Source organism: Arvicanthis niloticus, chromosome 18 (assembly GCF_011762505.2).
Source record: "Arvicanthis niloticus isolate mArvNil1 chromosome 18, mArvNil1.pat.X, whole genome shotgun sequence".
Taxonomy (NCBI): domain Eukaryota; kingdom Metazoa; phylum Chordata; class Mammalia; order Rodentia; family Muridae; genus Arvicanthis; species Arvicanthis niloticus.
The window spans coordinates 49,628,986-49,646,596 of record NC_047675.1 but is presented as its reverse complement, the minus strand read 5'-3'; the positions used below and the strand labels follow the sequence as shown (position 1 = coordinate 49,646,596).

At 46.9% G+C, this 17,611-nt stretch overlaps 1 protein-coding gene across 1 annotated transcript in view; it reads left to right on the top strand.

The window, feature by feature from the left end:
- The first annotated feature begins 3,829 nt into the window (after positions 1-3,829).
- The window catches only part of Nup133 (nucleoporin 133), a 48,021-nt gene continuing 34,239 nt past the window's right edge, over positions 3,830-17,611 (top strand). Inside the window, exons 1-8 of the mRNA XM_034523049.2 lie at positions 3,830-4,114; positions 6,552-6,670; positions 9,064-9,167; positions 11,398-11,505; positions 13,558-13,692; positions 14,361-14,531; positions 15,883-16,038; positions 16,717-16,787. Of these exons, the coding sequence (XP_034378940.1) occupies positions 3,936-4,114; positions 6,552-6,670; positions 9,064-9,167; positions 11,398-11,505; positions 13,558-13,692; positions 14,361-14,531; positions 15,883-16,038; positions 16,717-16,787 (1,043 nt within the window). The 5' untranslated portion in view covers positions 3,830-3,935. The remainder of the gene's footprint in view (positions 4,115-6,551; positions 6,671-9,063; positions 9,168-11,397; positions 11,506-13,557; positions 13,693-14,360; positions 14,532-15,882; positions 16,039-16,716; positions 16,788-17,611) is intronic.

The following is a 17,611-nucleotide window of genomic DNA, read 5'->3' as shown; positions in this document are numbered from 1 at the left end:
CCCCGCCCCCGGTTTTCCAAGACAGGGTTTCTCTTTGTAGCCTTGGCTGTCCCGGAACTCCCTCTGTAGACCAGGCTGGTCTCGAACTCACCACCACCCCTGCTGCCACCACCCACATATTTAGTTTCTTAATAGAATTTGTTATAGGAACTCAAAAAAAACCTTTTTAATCTAACATGTCATATGCAGAGTAGTGACTTCGGGTTCTACCGACTTTACTTATCTTTTTGTTTTGTTTTTCGAGACAGGGTTTTTCTGTGTAGCCCTGGCTGTCCTGGAACTCACTCTGTGGATCAGGCTGGCCTCAAACTCAGGAATCCTCTGCCTCCCAAGTGCTGGCGTGCGCCACCGCTGCCCGGCTGTCTGAGACTCATGTTCTCATGTGTTTGCTGTTTACTGGTGTCTGTGCAGCTGCTCCTGCTCCATTACTGAGTATCTCCTGCCCCACCATGAGTAAGTACAGTGCAGTCAGCAGTGTCTGCCTTCAAAACTCTCTAGCTTATGAGGAGAGAGGCAGGCAAAATCAGTAAAAAGAAACTGGCTAAGTACAGTGGCAAGCAGTATTTCTGGGGGCTGCTTTGTCTCCAAAGTTCTGTACATATTATATCTGGTGCTCTGGTAAATCCCTCGATGTAGACACTTAGGTCACATGTACCCAGTGAGGGAGGCAGCTTTGGCTGTGAACTGGTTTGTCACTGGTCTTAGCCTCTCTCTGCTGTAATAACTTGATAAAGGCAACCTCGGGAGAAAGTTCCTTACTGTTCCCAAGGATTTAGTCCCTCCTGACTGGGAGGACACTGCAGGGTCAGGGGACAACCGAGTGGACCTCCTCACCTTTCAGTGTTTGGCGCTGGATCCTCTGCTGTCAGGCTAGCTGGCCCTAGAGCTCCAGGGTATTGTCTTGTCTCTGCATACTACATGTTTGGCTTTTGTTTTGGTGGGCTTTTGTTTTTGATTTTTAATTTGTACAGTTGCTTTGTCTGCATGTATGCCTGAAGACCAGAAGAAGGCAGCAGATTTTGAGCTTCTATGTGGGTTCTGGGATTTGAACTTGGGACCTCTGGAGGAGCAGCCAGTGCTCTTAGTTGCTGAGGCATCTCTTCAACCCCTTATTTTGGGTTTTTTAGAAAATATTTTTATATGTCTGTCAGTGTATGCCATACTTGTGCAAGCCAGACACAGTTATGCATACCTTTAATCCCAGCGATCAGGAGGCAGAGGCAGGTGGATCTCTGGAGGCAGGGTTTCTCTGTGTAGCCCTGACTGACTGTCCTGGAACTCACTCTGTAGACCAGGCTGGCCTCAAACTCAAGAGATCCTCCTGCCTCGTGATCAACTGTTGTAGACAATCTGAAGCAGCCCTCTATCCTACACCTGGGATTAAATGAAGACACATTCCTATAACATTTCTGTGTTTAAAGAAACCAAAATTCTCCTACACTCCAATTTGCAAGAATTAAAGGCTCTGATGCCATTCTCAAGTTTCTCCTGGACTGCAGACTGGAGGGCTGCTGTCTCTCATCCTTAGGGCAGAGATGACTTCTCCTCTTGTGTGTGTGTGTGTGTATGTGTGTGTACTATATTTACTTCTGATGGGCCTAACAACTTTCTGTCCATAATGGTCTCTCAGGTAATTGCATTTTGGGTTTTGTTTGTTGGTATTTGAGACATGTAGCCCAGGGTAGCTTTGAACAACTTCTGGTCCTGCAGAGGTTACAGGTATGTGCCACCACACCTGGCTTAACTAGCTACTTCTAAATGTCTGTCTTTGTGGGGGGCGGGGGAGAAGGATGTTTGAGACAAGGATTCAGAAAGCTTCACCTGACTCTGTCTTCCAAGTGCTAGGATTAAAAGGGTGCATTACCACACCCAGTTATCACTAAATATCTCGGAGAGAGGGTGACTTTGTTATCTTTGTGATCAGCTTAACAAGTAGACTTGAGGCTGCCTTTGCTAAAAGAGAGGAATGGTTACATAAACACTGGCTGAAAAAGTCTTAGGTGGGGAGAGCAGGGTGCCTGTGGTTTACATTCCGAAAGCCCCCACTTGGGCTACTGGCAGTTAACTTGGGTTTCCTTCCAGCTGAGAGAAATGCACAGCTTTGTCTTGTTCTGCAGCTGCCCTTGGGTCCTGCAGAGCACAGAACATTTCTTCTCTATTTTACTGTGTGTGCAGCAGGAGGTGGGCAGAGTGGCGTCTAAAGAGGTTCGGTGGGGGTCAGCTTCCTTCTTGTACCTTCTGTACCAGGAGTTGTTCAAAGCCACCTTGGGCTCCACGACACCTTGTCTCAAATACCAAAAACACTAAAACACAATTACTTGAGAGACCACCGTGGACACAAAATAGGCAGAGCAGGTCGGGTTTGCTGACCACCCCTTGTAGAAACCTTTGCAGAAACTGGAATGGCTTTCCAGCATCTGTGAGCTGAACATTCCATGATTGGAGATGTTGAATTAGTGAGAATCAGGTAGTATCAGTATAACTACATTTATGGGTGTGAAAAGAAAAAAGAAAAAAAGAAACCTATAAAGGCAAGCTTAAGGGAAAAAATACACTCTAAAAGAAACTCACTGCTGGGAGTGGTGTTGCACACCTGCAGTCCTAGCACTTGGGAGACAGAGGCAGGCAGATCTCTCGAGCTGGAGGCCAACCTGGTCTACAGAGCAAGTTGAAGGACAGGTAAAGCTACATAATGAGATCCTGTCTCCAAAATAAGTAAATAAAGAAGCCAAGTGTGTGAGGGACTGGAGAGAAGGCTCGGTGGTTAAGAGTGCGGAACACTTTCGCTGAGGATCCGTGTTCAATTCCCAGCACCCATACTAGGTGGCTCACAACCCCCCTGTAACTAACTCCAGGGTCCAATGCCTTTTTTCTGACTTTCTGAGCTCTTGGCGTTTGTCAGCAAAGATCAGATTTGCCTCAACGAACTCGATGCCTGTATCACCAGGAAGCAGTCTATGGATATCGAAGCCCGTTTTCCCCTCTAGCCTTCTTTCTCTCCTACCTAGTGTTGGGGGGTTGGAAGAAAGGTGGTAGCAAAAGAAACCTATAAAGTAGCCAAAAGTCCGGCTACAACGGAGTCCAAGTGGGACGCGATGAAAGAACTGAAACGGAAAGGTCACACGAAGTCACAAGTGACCTCACAGTTCAGCAAGTAACCCCTGGGCAGTTATCAGCCCTGAATATTTACAAACTCTAGTGTAGGTTCCGGCTTGCCTTAGTTCACTGTTTGGTAGTGTGAGGAGCAGAATGGAAAAGACACCCCCAAACACATACTCCAAGACAGCCGCAGAGGACTAACCGAGCTGTGTGCACACCTGCTATAGGGCTTCTACAAGGGTCTCGGACTTCAGGGGCAGGGGTGAACGAACATGCCTGGGGGTTGGGGGGGCACAGTCATTTCCGAATCTCGGGCAGTAGGCCAGACCCATCAAAGTGCAAGCTGTGCCTCGAAAGCAAAGAGCTGAGGCCCACAGCAGAGCCCCGACATCCGGACGCAGGATAAGCCTGAACCGATCTGAATTCGGTTGGGAAAAGCAGTGAGCGCACCACCGCCGCACACGGGCGCCTCCTTCCCGAGTCCGCGCTCGCCGCGGAGGGTCAGCTCCAACCAGAGAACCGCGCTTCTTCTCGAGCTCTCGGTCCCGACCACTGAGCCACCCCGGTGTAACAGCTCAGGACTCAAAACCGCTTGCCCCGCCCCTCCCCGGTACTGGCCATGACGTCGGCACAAGCGCTTCCAGTTCCCACCCCGCCCTGCGTCTCGGCGCCGATCTTTGACGTCATTGCTATGCGCCGCGCCCTCCGTATTTGTTGAGCGCCCTGTCTTTGCGTCATCTCCAGGCGCCTTCCCGCCCCTCGGTGTTCAAGCTCCGGGCGCGCGAGGTTCTCGCTTTTCGCCCGTGAGTGCAGCTTCTTTTACGCTCCCTGTAGACATGTTTCCAGCCGTCTCCTCTCCGCGAACCCCGGGGCCAGGGACCCGACGGGGTCCGCTAGTCGGAATCGGGCCCGCGTCCACGCCTAGAGCGAGCAGGAGGGGTCTGTCTCTGGGGTCTGCAGTTAATTCGCCTGTGCTGTTCTCGCCGGTAGGCCGGCGCAGCTCGGTGAGCTCTAGGTAAGTGGGGGTTCAGCGACCAGCAGGATCAGCTCCAAAGCGGGCAGATGGAACCTGGCAGTGGGGTAAGCTGCCGCAGAGTTGGAAAGTACTCCCGGTCATTCTTGAGTATTATTGCCGCTGTTTAATGGTGGCCCTCATTTTGCCTGTTCTCTGTTCAACTATTTATTGGACTCATGAATTCACTCACTGTCCGCGCTGCAGAAAAGAATGAAAGCACTTTTTGAGTACTATCCAAGCAATGTTTGTAAAGTAGAAACATACTTCAGATTATTGTAAAGATTAAAGCAAACGTTATTTTTTTATTATGTTGACACAGGCAGGAAAGGAAAGCAGGTCAGTTTCGGACTGATGTTTGTTTAAAGTTGTGGTTTGACGCTGTGGCATTTGACAGGAGTAACTCATTTGGTCTGGTCTAATCTTTTTGTGATATAGTGTAGAAAGGCAACCTGGAACTCGGTCCTGCCCACTTTGGCACAGGCCATGCTATTTATTACCTTAGGCTGACTTTGCTCAATCCACTTTTCAGATACTGATATTGCAAGCATGCAGTATCTTGCCTGGTCACCATAATTTTATTTAACAGTTCCACCTTTAAGTCAGGATCTCAGCATCCTTGCCATAGTCTCAGGATTCAGTATACATATCTGACTCGTGGTAAAGAGCCTACAAACCCTAGCAAAAAATGTTTTCTCAGTGCCTAACAAATGCTATTACAACATATGGATGGGCAGTTAAAGGACTTTGGGTCACAAAACATGATGTTGTGACTAGGTTACATAAAATCACTTTCAGAGAGAGAGAGAGAGAGAGAGAGAGAGAGAGAGAATGAATGTGTGTGCTTCACTAAAGCTGCTGGCGTGCTGCCCAATCCACATATCTAGCAGAATTGTTACCCTCTTCCATGTAATTAATAGGAAAATTCAGAATCAGGCTACCCTTGTTCCAGAGGAATTTCTTCTGTTCATCTTTCAAAAGTGAATTTCTGGGATGGAAAGATGGCTCTGGGGTTCAGAGCACTTGCTGCTCTTCAAAAGGAGCTGAGCTCTCTGTCACCCATGTTAGATGGCTTACACCCATCTGCAACTCCAGCTGCAGGGTTCCAATGCCTCTGGCTTCTAGGCACCTGTTCTCGGGTGTACAAGCTCACATAGTCATTCGTGTGTGTGTGTGTGTGTGTGTGTGTGTGTGTGTGTGTGTACTAAGTGAATTTCTTCTGCATGGAAACAGGAAGGACTGATTCTGAGGGAGACATGGTTAAGATGTATGAATCTACAAGTCTTGTGGTAATTCAGAGAGTAACTGTGATGCTGAGAGCGCACATGGGACCCTTGTTTTTGTTTCCTTGTTTTTTGAGAGGGGTTTTGTGACTTACTATGTAGACCAGGCTAACCTCAAACATCACAGATATCTGCCTTCTCTCTGTGCCTGGCTTTGATTTTTATTGTTTGAGAAGAATCCTTGACAGTACTGGCCTTAGAAGCAGAGGTGCACTCACTCCTAGTTTCTGAACTCCTATGATTCAGGCATGGTGGTTAGTTTTTTTGTGGACACAAACTAGAATCATCTGAGTAGAGGGGAGCTCAATTAAGAAACCCCCCCTACCCCAGAGATAGCACAGGGGTTAAGAGCACTGGCTACTGTTTTAGAGGTCCTGAGTTCAATCCCCAGCATCCACATGGTGGCTCACGACCATTTGTAATGAGACCTGACGCCCTCTTCTGGTGTGTCAGCAACAGCTTACTCATATACATAAAATAAATAATTTTTTTTTTTTTTTTTTTTTTTTTTGGTTTTTCGAGACAGGGTTTCACTGTATAGCCTTTGGCTGTCCTGGAACCCACTCGGTAGACCAGGCTGGCCTCGAACTCAGAAATCCACCTGCCTCTGCCTCCCAAGTGCTGGGATTAAAGGCATGCGCCACCACCGCCCGGCAATAAATCTTTTTTTAAAGAAAGAAAAGAAAATGCCCCTACAGGCTTGCCTTCAGGGGTGATTTTCTTGATTGATGATTGATGTAGAAAGGCCTGACCCACTGGGCAGTGCCATCTGTTGGCAAGTGGCTCTTGAGCAAACTGAGCAAGCCAGTAAAGACCGTTCATCCATGACCCCTGCTTCAGTTCCTGCCTCCAGATTCCTGCGCTGGGTGACTTCCTGCCGTGACTTCCCTGGTGATAGGCAGTGACCTGGAAATATAAGGTGAAATAACCTCTTTCCCCTCACGTTGCTTTTGTTCACAGTCTATATCACAGCAATGAGAAGCAAACTAAGACAGTTTTCCTAAGTTGTGTTGTAAAGCACAGTCAGTTACATAGTGCACACAAGCTGGTGTCTTTCACCATTACACCTCATTAGAGATAGCTCGAGTAGGTTCGTACAGGCAAAGATAATGGGAAATTTCAGGTGACAGGTAATCCTACCTGATCTCTTTCTTTAGAGGAACACCTACTCGGATATTCCCCCACCACTCCATATCAGAGTCTGTGAACTACGATGTGAGAGTGTTTGGATCATCTCTCCCTGTTAAGATCATGGAAGCCCTGACAATGGCTGAGGGTAGGTATCATCTTTTCATTTGTTCCCATATTGGTCAATAGCCAGGTCACATGTGACATTTTGGCTTTGTCTGGTAGAGAAGTAGGCAACCTGCTGAGTTTTCCCCATCCCTGAGACACTGGTCTGTGAGGCTGAGTGAATCTTTCTAACATAGTCACATCGGTGACCAGTGATTCTAAGAACTGTGTGTAAACTTCAGTCCCTGATTCCCCCAACTGTTGTTGTTGTTGTTTTCTTTTTTTATTTTTTCAAGACAGAGTTTTTCTGTGTAGCCCTGGCTGTCCTGGAACTCACTCTGTAGACCAGGCTGGCCTCAAACTCAGAAATCCACCTGCCTCTGCCTCCCAAGTGCTGGGATTAAAGGTGTGCGCCACCACTGCCCGGCTGCCCCAACTTTTGAATTGATTAGATATATGAAATTTAGCTATAAGATCATCCAAAATGCAGTACCTTTCATTACTATGTTAAATAGTGTTTTAAAGTCAAGTTCTGCCCCCAGTTCTGAGTACTGTGTCCCACAAGTCCTGTGACAGGCTTATATGGGGTTATTGCATCCTACAAGTCATGTCATAGACTCACCGAGTTACTATTGTGTCTTTAAAGCCTCTGTTGGCATAAAGATGATACAGGAGTTGGGAGGCGCCAATCACAGGGTGAGAGACGCAGCAGGAAGAGGAGAGGGGAACAGGGAAGACAGACCAAGAGGCCATCATGTCTGCCCAAGTTGCTTTACTAACAGGTCACCTGGACCTTTGCATTTTTCTAGAATGATGTTTAGGAAACTGAGTTGTGACTGAGATGGCTTCAGTGATTCTGACAAGCATTGATGGAAGGCAGAATATGAGAGTGCATTTCAGCATTCACTAATGTTTTTAACTTAAAACTTTCATATGTGTGTGTGTCACTCATGTCTGTTCAGTCACAGCACGTCGGGGTCAGAGGACAGCTCTCAGATCATGAAGCTTGAGTAGCAGGAACTTCCCCACTGAGTAGCAGTGGATAAAATGCCTGTTATAAAAGGACTGCTTGCTGTCCTTGAGCTTAGACACCCTGACTGCCGGTCCCCAGGCTCTAGGGATGGTGTTGTCACACTGCTACCCTCTGCCATGCATCCTCCTCTCCACCTGGCTTCTCCTCTTCATTCTCTTTTGTCACCCTGAAATGTTTAATTCATATTGTGTTTAAATCTCCGAGCCTGTGTCTGGGTTGTGCCGAGTCTGTGTTTAAATAGTACCTCCCCTTTGGGAATTCAGGAGTGAATCCAGAGAAGTTGAGATCTACAAACAAAAGAGCAGTGCAGACTCGACGAACCTGTGTACATTGCAGGTCTGACCACATCTGATGTTGGGTCAGACCTGCATGGGGCGGGGGCTGAACAATCCAGGCAGGTGCTCCAGGTCAGCAGAAAGTTGTGCACAGCTTGGGCATGTTTCCACAGTTAGCATGTTAATCTCCAATGCTCTGTGCTCACACTGCTGCCCTGTCTACAAGCAAAGCGCAAAGCTCAGGTAAGATTCTCAAAGCTGTGAACACATTTATGAAGGCTTACCACCGCTCCCTAGACATTGTGGTAGGTTGACTTACTTTTTCCCTTAGTAAACAATGCTGTTATGTTTCCTTATGATGAGATGATTTACCATATCTCTAAGGAGCTCTATTTGAAAATTACATTCTTTCAAAGGAATGTGATAATTTCTTTGAAAATAGTAGTTAAGAAGAGGGTTATTGTTTGGTTTATTGAATTATATGTGATTCTTACAGAAGTTAAATTGTCTCTTTGGTTTTTGTGGAGTAGACTAGACTGGCTTCAAACTCAGAGATACACCTGTCCTTGCTTTCTGAGTGCTGGGATTAAAGGCATACCTATCTAAGATTCTTTATAACAGTGCTGGAGAGATGGCTCAGTGGTTAAGAGCACTGACTGCCCTTCCAGAGGTCCTGAGTTCAATTCCCAGCAATCTCATGGTGGCTCACAACTATCTGTAAGGGGATCTAATGCCCTCTTCTGGTGTGTCTGAAGACAGCAATGTACTCACATACATAAAATAAATCTTTAAAAAAAAATGTTTTTAAAGATTCTTTATAACAAAAATTAAAGAGTACTAAACATATACGCAAATAGTTAATATATTATGATAATTGTATCTGTGTATGCCTAAGTCTGTATGTGCACCATGTGTCTGCATGAGCCTGTGGGGCTCCTCTAGAACTGGAGTTATAGGTGGTTATATGTCGCTCTGTGGGTGCTGGCAACCAAACCCAGGTCCTCTGCAGGAGAGTAATGTAGTTTCCTGTTTTGGTGACAAACGTGGTAAAAAGATATATGCTATAAGGAGATGAAACAACTTTCCATGGTCTCAGTGTGGGATTAACTGTATGCCTCATCCCCTCAGCCGACGATCAGCTCTCTGTCCACATCGATGAAGGTGGGTGGGCCTGCCTGGTATGCAAAGAGAAGCTCCTGGTTTGGAAGATTGCTATGTCGCCTGTCACTAAGGTAATGGCCCTTCAGATACCCAGTTGGGAAAAGGGCTGGCTCTTTCTTTGTACCTTTATTCTTTAAAGTTTATGAAGGAGACCAGTCAGTCTGTGAAAGCATTAAGAATTCAGGATGTGGGGGCTGGTGAGATAGCTCAATGGTGAAGAGTTCTAGAGGTCCTGAGTTCAATTCCCAGCAACTACATGGTGGCCCAAGACCATCTATAAGGGGGCCTGATGCCCTCTTCTGGTGTGCGGGTGTACATGCAGCAGAGCACTCAGACGGGGGTGGGGGGTGGAGGAGGAAGGGAGAGAGACAGAGAGAGAGAGAGAGAGAATGAGAATAAAAACCACCAGATTTTTAAATAAATAAATAAAAGAATTCAGGATAATGAAATATTGACTGTGCATTCATAGTTTGTTAGTTGGAAGAAAACTTCTCTTAATACTTTATTTTTATTGATGTCTTTAGTTTTTTCCTTCTCCAGAGACCCACTGCAGTCAAAACAAGTGAACATGAGCTTGAGATACTGTCTTGGAGCTCTGGATCTCGTGCTGTCGAGGAAACTAATCCCAATCCAGGATTTCTACCCTGTCTTTGGCCATTAGTTCCTGGATAAAAGACACAGCCTTTATATTTACACTAAGCCTTAATGAGCAGTCGAGCTGGGCAGAGATCTACCCTCTATTTTCCTGTCGCTAACCCCAAGTTATAACTCACTCTGTTTCATCTGGTCTGCTCTTAACTCCACCGGTTGGCCAGCCCTTAGGACCGTGTTTTCATGAACTTACCTGCCCTGTGGTGGCTTCTCCTCTGATGGATGCTTTCGCACTGTGTTCTCTTGAGGCTACAGCTGCACTAGCGTGCTCAGAGTTACCTTCCTTGCAGTTGATGTTGTTCTGGAGGAGCAACTCAATCCACCCGCCACTCCCTGTACCTTGTCATGTGCCACTGTGTGGGTTGAGTGTTTTCTATGTTTTAGTGAAAGTCCAGCGGGGGTTAGGCACCTGCATCATGTTTGAGAGAGTACTTTCAACCTTGGAAACCCCATGTGAGAGAAGACAGACCCAGAGTGTATGTGTAGCAGGAGATATTAGAAAGAAAATGTCCAGCTGGCTCCTGGCTTTGCCGCCGTGTTCCTGCACTAATGCTGGCTACCTTCGGGCCACCTGGTCCCAGCTGGCTGTCCTCCAGGCTACTCTCTCTAGCTAGCACTCAGTCACTGTGCTTCCAGCTCCAGTTCACTTGTCCCTGGAGCTGCTAGTTCCTTCACAGTCATAACCACCCGGTTGTCTGCAGACCCACCCTCCAGTAACCCAGTAAATCAGAACTCTTGATGCTTGAAGTGAACCAATGGATTTATATATATCAATAAAATCTCAATGCACAAGATGCCCACACAGATTAGAAAGTTATCCCATATTCCTAACCTTTAAATGTATGCCCATGTATATGTCCACGTGTGTGTGCATATTCTCACATACTGAGAATGTAGGTTCCTGTCCTGTGAGTTACTCTGACAGTCCACCTCATTCCTGGGGTGACTACCCTCTTTGCCTCTACAGACCCTGGGAAGGTTGTAGAGGGTTGTAGAGATGGCTCGGTGGTTTAGCATACTTGGGTCTCTTGCAGAAGTCCCCAGTTCAGTTCTCAGCAGCTACATGGTGGCTCACAAATATTTACAAGTCTGATTCCTAAGGGATCCAGTGCCCTCTTCTGGCCTCCATAGGCACCAGCACCAGACATACCTATAGTGCATATACATGCATGTAGGCAAAATACTCATGTATATAAAATTAATAATTTTTAAAAATTAAAACAAACAAAGCAGCCCAGCGTGGTGGTGTATGCCTTTAGTTCCAGACTTGTGAGGCAGAGACAGATTAGATGGGTTTTCATGGGTTCAAGGTCAGCGTAGTCTACATAGTGAATTTGAAGACAACCAGGAAAAGAATGAGTAAAGGAGGAAAGGAAAGAAGGGAGGGGGAAGAGAGGGAGAGGGACAGACAGGAAGGAGGAGGGAGGGCAGGCAGGAAGAAGGAGCTAGTCCCAGAACCAATCCTAGACCATCAGCACAGTATGGTCTGACTCAAGCTCTTACTGTCTCTTCCTAGTTTAAACTTCAAAATGATTAGCAGGTGGGGAAGAGGGGCCATGCCTTTGGCTAACATCAACCTTAATATCAGTAGCTTAAGATGTAAGGGAGGAATTAAAATGTCGGCCTTTTCTACTTGGGTTTGCCTTGCAGTTGTCTGTTTGCAAAGAACTCCAGCTGCCCCCTAGCGATTTCCACTGGAGCGCTGACCTGGTGGCACTGTCGTATGCTGCGACCTCAGGTGAAGTACATTCTGTTCAGGTAGGTGACTTAAAGATGACTGAAGGGGCTGTCGAGGTGGCTCAGTGAGTTAGAGCCTGTGGCTCACGCAGAGGGGAGGTTTAGTGCCCAGCACCCACTTTGGGTGACTCATGATTGCACGTGACTCCAGTCCCAGGGGATCCAACAATCTTTTCTGACCTCTGCAGACACCTGCAAGCAGGTGGTGAATGGTGAACATACAGACAAGCATACACATATTTTTAGAAAATCTTTTTTAAAAAAGGTAATCGAGAGCCTGGTGTGGAGGTGCACACTTTTAATCCCACCACTGGGGAGGAGAGACAGGCAGCCTGGTCTTTGTCAAATTCCAAGCAAGCTAGAACTAGACAAGGTGAGACCTTGTCTCAAACAAACAATGCTTTTTGTAAAATAAGAATATGAAACAACAAGATACAGACTGAGAAAATACTCATAAATCCAATTTAAAAACAGATGACCCAGAGGTTAAGAGCACTCGTTGTTCTTGCAGGGAACCCAGTTCCATTCTCAGCAGCCATGTGGTGGTGGCTCACAACCACCTGCAACTCCAATTCCAGGAATCAGATGCTTTCTGATTTCCACAGGCACCAGGCGTATATATAATGCTTACAAACACACACACACACACACACACACACACACACACACACACACACACGAAGGCAAAACACTCATACACATAAAATACATAAAGAAAAAGAAGAAAGAGAAAAGAGCAGGGCAAGGTCTTCAGTAGACATGAGTTTACCAAAGAGGAGCCTGGCACATAAACACGAGAGGAGCTGTTTGGCACCGTCAGCCATTAGAGCAGCGTGCACAGCACCAGTGGGCCACTCACTGCTGCACAGCTGTAGACTGGCAGCTGGGCCTGACGATGCAGGCTCCAGGCCATGCTCTTACTCTTGGTTCTCACGTCTGTTTTCTCCTCCAAACCCACTCCAACCCCCTCTTAAAGGCAGTTTTGTCTGTGCAGCCCTGGCTGTCCTGAAACTCACTGTGTAGACCAGCCTGGCCTTGAACTCACAGAGATCACCTGCCTCTGACCCCCAGTGCTGGGATCTGTAACCTAGCCTTAGCTGAGGCACCTCCATCTCCTTGCTCCCTCTCCCCACTTAACACCCCGCCACCCTCAGATCACATGTGTTTATTACCAGCCTCCTGTCGCTCTCAACACCGCTTTTTTTTCTCCTCCCTTTTTAGTTTCCTGGCCTCTATGCACACTCCTTACCACATAAATAAAAATAATGTAAGAAAAGCTAAGATTTGCACGTGAGAGCAAACAAAGTACTTATCTTTCCAAGCCTCAATAGCTCAGCTAAATGTTTTTCAGTTCTGTCCATCTACCTTCAAATCTTATAATTCTGATTGAGAAATAGAAATGTAACACAGAGTCACCTGTGTTACAGCAGTTTTACTTGTAGCTCTGGAGCTGGAAATGACCTGTGGGTCCTTTAACAGACAGCTCATCGTGGGTGTGTGCAATAACTCAGATAAACCGCAGGGAGAGCTGAGGTGGAGAAGCACAGTTGTAGTTCAGTCTGTTGCTTTTGCTCTCTGATGTTCTCAAAGTGCCAGAAGTGCAGAGATGGAAACTGGTTCCTGGATAAAACAGGGAGGAGCGGCTGTCAGGGTCGCATCAGGAATGGGGTGACAGAGCTGCTGTGTGTCCTTATGGGTGCTAACACCATCTGCACGCGGGGAATGGGGTGACAGAGCTGCTGTGTGTCCTTATGGGTGCTAACACCATCTGCACACGGGGAGGCTCACATGTGGGAACAGAGAAGACAAAGGCTGTCTCACTGCCGCTTATTCTTTAAAGAATTTTGATGAGCATAGTTGTACATAGCTGTAACCCCAGTACTTGAGATGCAGAGGCAAGCAGCTCTCTGAGAGTTCAGGGCTGGCCAAGGATGCACAGTGAGACCTTCTCTAAGATAATTAAATATATATAATAATAAAATTAAACATAAATTCTTATTTGCATCAGTGTCTTAAGCTCCTGCTAATAAGGCCTTCTTGCATTGTTGCTGATGACTGTGGTTTTGTTTCAAGGCTGTTTCTGTCATGGTTGCTACCAAAGAGGGGTCCATCCGCTACTGGCCCAGCCTCGCCAGGGAAGACACCTACTCAGACTCCTGTGTGGATTTGGGAGGCGAGAAGATGTGCAGGTTCCTGACAGCAGTGCAGGTGTGTGCGGGGAGAGCCTCAGTGTGGGACAGGCAAGGAAGAGAAGGAGGTGAGGGCCGAGGTGTGAGCTAGAGCAACAGAGGCTGTTCACTGGGCAGTCAGTGTTGCTTCCTTCCTCATAAGCACTCTTTACAACAGCTCCATTACAAAGGCTTATACTATACACACTGGGCCTGGTGGTGCCTCACTGTAATCCCAGCACTCAGGAGGCAGAGGCAGAGGCAGGCAGATCTCTGGATAGCCTGGGCTACATATAGAACCCTACCCCCTGGGGAGAGGGGAGACAGACAGAGACAGACAGACATACATACGTTATCTTAGACAGTGAAAGAATATAGTTACGGGAGAAATCCAAGGCTGGCCTAACAGGCACAGGGCCCTTGATTCCGTCCCTAGAACCACCTAAACCCAATGTAGTGGCCCATGCCTGTGATCCCAGCATTCAGGAGGATGGGGAGTTCTGGGTCATCCTTGGCTACATAGTGAGTTCAGAGTTAGCTTGGAATGTGTGAGGCTACCTCAAAAAAGAAAAAAAAGAAATCTGACATTTGTTGAACATGCCAGTGGTAAATCCTTCATGTAAATCTCAGATTTAAAAGATGAAATTTATTTTGCTGTAAGAGTATTTTTGAGTATTCCTTAGTGAAAGGATTTGTATTTACTCACAGGGAGGAAGTTTCATCCTGTCCTCCGTGGGGAGCCAGTTGATTCGCTTGGTTCCCGAAAGCTCAGGAAAGATTCATCAGCATGTCCTGCCCCAGGGTCAAGGCATGCTCTCAGGGATTGGCCGGAGGGTGTCTTCCCTTTTTGGGATTCTGTCCCCTACCAGTGACCTCATGGTAAGTTTATAAAGAACTCTTTTACACCAAGTTGAAAGTTTCCCTTGACAGTGGTATTGCCTTCATATGAATGCAAGCTGTTGTGTTTCTGTTGTTTTACTTGTATGTGTACTAGGGTTTTTGCCTGTGTATGTATTTCTGGGTGCCACATGGTTGCCTGGTACCTGTAAGAAACCAGAAGAGAGCATCAGATCTTCTGGAACTGGAGTTACAGAGAGTTGTGAGCTGCCATAAGGGTGCTAAGAATTCAACTTGGGTCCTCTTGGAGAGCAGCCAGTCTCTCCAGCCCAGTTGTGAAGTTGTTAAGGTTGAATTTGGCTTGTGTGTCTTCTCCCACTCCTCCAGTCTGTATGGCTATCTCCCATTTTCCCTCCTGCTGGCCTGAGAGGAGGGAGGATGTAGGCCTAGATCTGCCAGCTTCTCCAGTTTGTTCTCTTGTGAAGCAGAGCCCTTCTGCATGGAGTTGGGAGGTTCAGGTGCTAAGAAGTCTCCTGTCACTCAGCACACTTCCTTATCTCAGGCCACCTTGCCACTTATTCCCTTGAGTCATGTGTAAACGTAGACTTACCATTTTTTCATCTCTGTTTCTGACAGTGAAGCTGTCCTTTTTCTCAGGTGACCTGTTTCCAACCTCTGTGATAGTCTCTGTGCTTCTCTCTGTTGTACATCGATGGTTCCCGAGCTGCTTCTGGGTACATCTCCCGCCACTGTTCTGTCATTGCCCTGTTAACACTCCTGTTTACAGGCAGGGACAGCCTCACTGTTGCCCTGTCTTGCCCTATAACAGGAGAAATGGAGACAGTGGGGGGTTAAACTAAAAATCATTGTGTACATAACTTAAAACTGTGTACATGGCTTAATATCTATTTTGTACCAGAGAGTCTACTCATAGAACAATGACCACGTCTGATAAGTGTCCTTCTCCCTGCCTGATTCCCTTCAAGTTCTTGTCCAAAAGTCATAAGCCGTGTCTCCAGGACTTATAAGTTTGTAGACTTCACACTCAAGGCTCTGTTGTGGCTTCTTTAAAGAGTTCCTACATATTTTTCCAATTTAATAAGACACTGGTTCTTTGAGGACTCTGCAACTTTCCCATCTCCCAACTCTGCTTTCCAGTTCTGCTCTTCCCAGGCCTCTTCTTTGGAGAGTTGGCCTTGCTTTCAAGGTCTTCTTCCTACAGAGCCCGGGACAGGACAAGAGTTATAGTCAGAAAGCTATAAAGCACATGCAGCTGGAGTCTGTCTCAGCGTGTCCCCCTTCTCTCTGCACAGCTGGAGTCTGTCTCAGCGTGTCCCCCTTCTCTCTGCATAGCTGGAGTCTGTCTCAGCGTGTCCCCCTTCTCTCTGCACAGCTGGCCAGTGTTCTGTGGGACAGAGGAAGATCAAGTTTCTACACCCTGACAAGTTCAAACATCAGCAGGTGGGAACTGGATGACTTTTCAGAGAAGCAGGCTCAGAGCTGGGACATGCACAGAGCCCTGAAGGAGAGCATCGCCGATGCGATTTGGGTGAGCATCAGTCGTGCCCACTTCTGGTTTGCACATCACTTATGGTGTGTGACTGCTCGCTCCTTCTTTGTCTTTTGTTTACTTGAGACAGGGACTCACTCTATGTAGCCCAGGCTGGTTGTAGACTCTTTAACCCTCTGCCTCAGCTTCCCAAGTGCTGGCACTGTAGGTGAGCTTCACCACAGCCAGCCCATCTGCCTCATTTATTTGAACATGTTTCTATGTAATAAGTGGATAGCCATTAAGAATAAGTAGGTGTTGAGTTCCTACCTATATTGGAACTCAGTGGTTAATGTGTTGGTTGGTGATGTAAGACAGTCTTGTGCAGCTCAGGCTGGCCTCATACGCATTATGTAGTTCATCCTCCTGCCTCTGCCATCTGTTCACTAGGAGTATAAGCCTGTGCCACCATACACAGCTGACCCAATGTTCTTTTAAAGATAGGGTTTCACTCTACAGCCCTGCCTCTCCTGGAGCTCACTCTGTAGACCAAGCTATCTTCACTCTCACAGAGATCTGCCTGTCTCTGCCTCCTGGGTGTTGGGATTAAAGGTGTGCACCTGACTAGTTTTAAATGTTCATTGCTTGTGGGTGCAACACTTGGCCAGGTGCTGGGCATACAGTGGTGGGAAAGGCACAGTGACTGCTGGGAGCTTACACTTTGGTATCTCCACTTAGGGGTCTGAGAGTAACTATGAAGCCATTAAAGAAGGGGTCAACATTCAGTATTTGGACTTGAAACAAAACTGGTAAGTACTCAGTTGTCCTAAAGAAGTTGGATGACAGGTTGACATCTTTGCCTGCTGTGCTGGTGTTCTTATGGTCACTAAACCTCGGAGAGGTCTGGTTCTTAGGTAGCTATGTTGGCTCGTGGGAAATTGAAACATTCCTCAGCTATAAATAGTGTGTTCCTGTCCCCGTTAGATTTACATCTTCACGGCTTGCCCAGCTGGCCCAGCTCTGTCTTTATTTCATCTTAGGATGATGCCAACACCCTCTCCTTTCTGTTGCCTAGAGAGTTCTGACCAGTAGTCTTTGCTCTATGGAGACATTGGGTGCTCATCACTCAGTGAAGGAGCTCTGTGTCCCACAGTCAGTGACTATGCTGATATAAGGAGACCATGTCCTCCACTGTGAGCTAGACTCAGCATGGATATGCTAGGACTGAGTTTCCTCTTAGCAGTAGTTCTCAGGAAGGGCTTGACAGATCATTGTGTGCTCTCAGAAGTCAGGCAGCCTGAGGCAGGAAGATGATAGTTCCTGGCCAGCCTGGGCTATAAAGAATAATACATAAGTTTTAACAAGCAAAATAATCTTTTCACATAAATAGCAGCTTGGAGTTCTGTAACTGATGATTAAAACAGAAAAAAAGTGTTTTTTCTCTCAGCGCAGGTAAGCTATGAAGAGCATTGTCAGTCAGCGCTGTCTTACCTTTGAGGTGCTTTAGTGAGCGCTTCAGCCTCAGGTTCCATAGTTCACAGTAACAAGGCACCACCTCAGCAGCCCTGGGTAAACAAACTTAGATGCTGCTTCATGGCGTTAGGTTACCTTGACCTGAGGAATGGACTGTGCT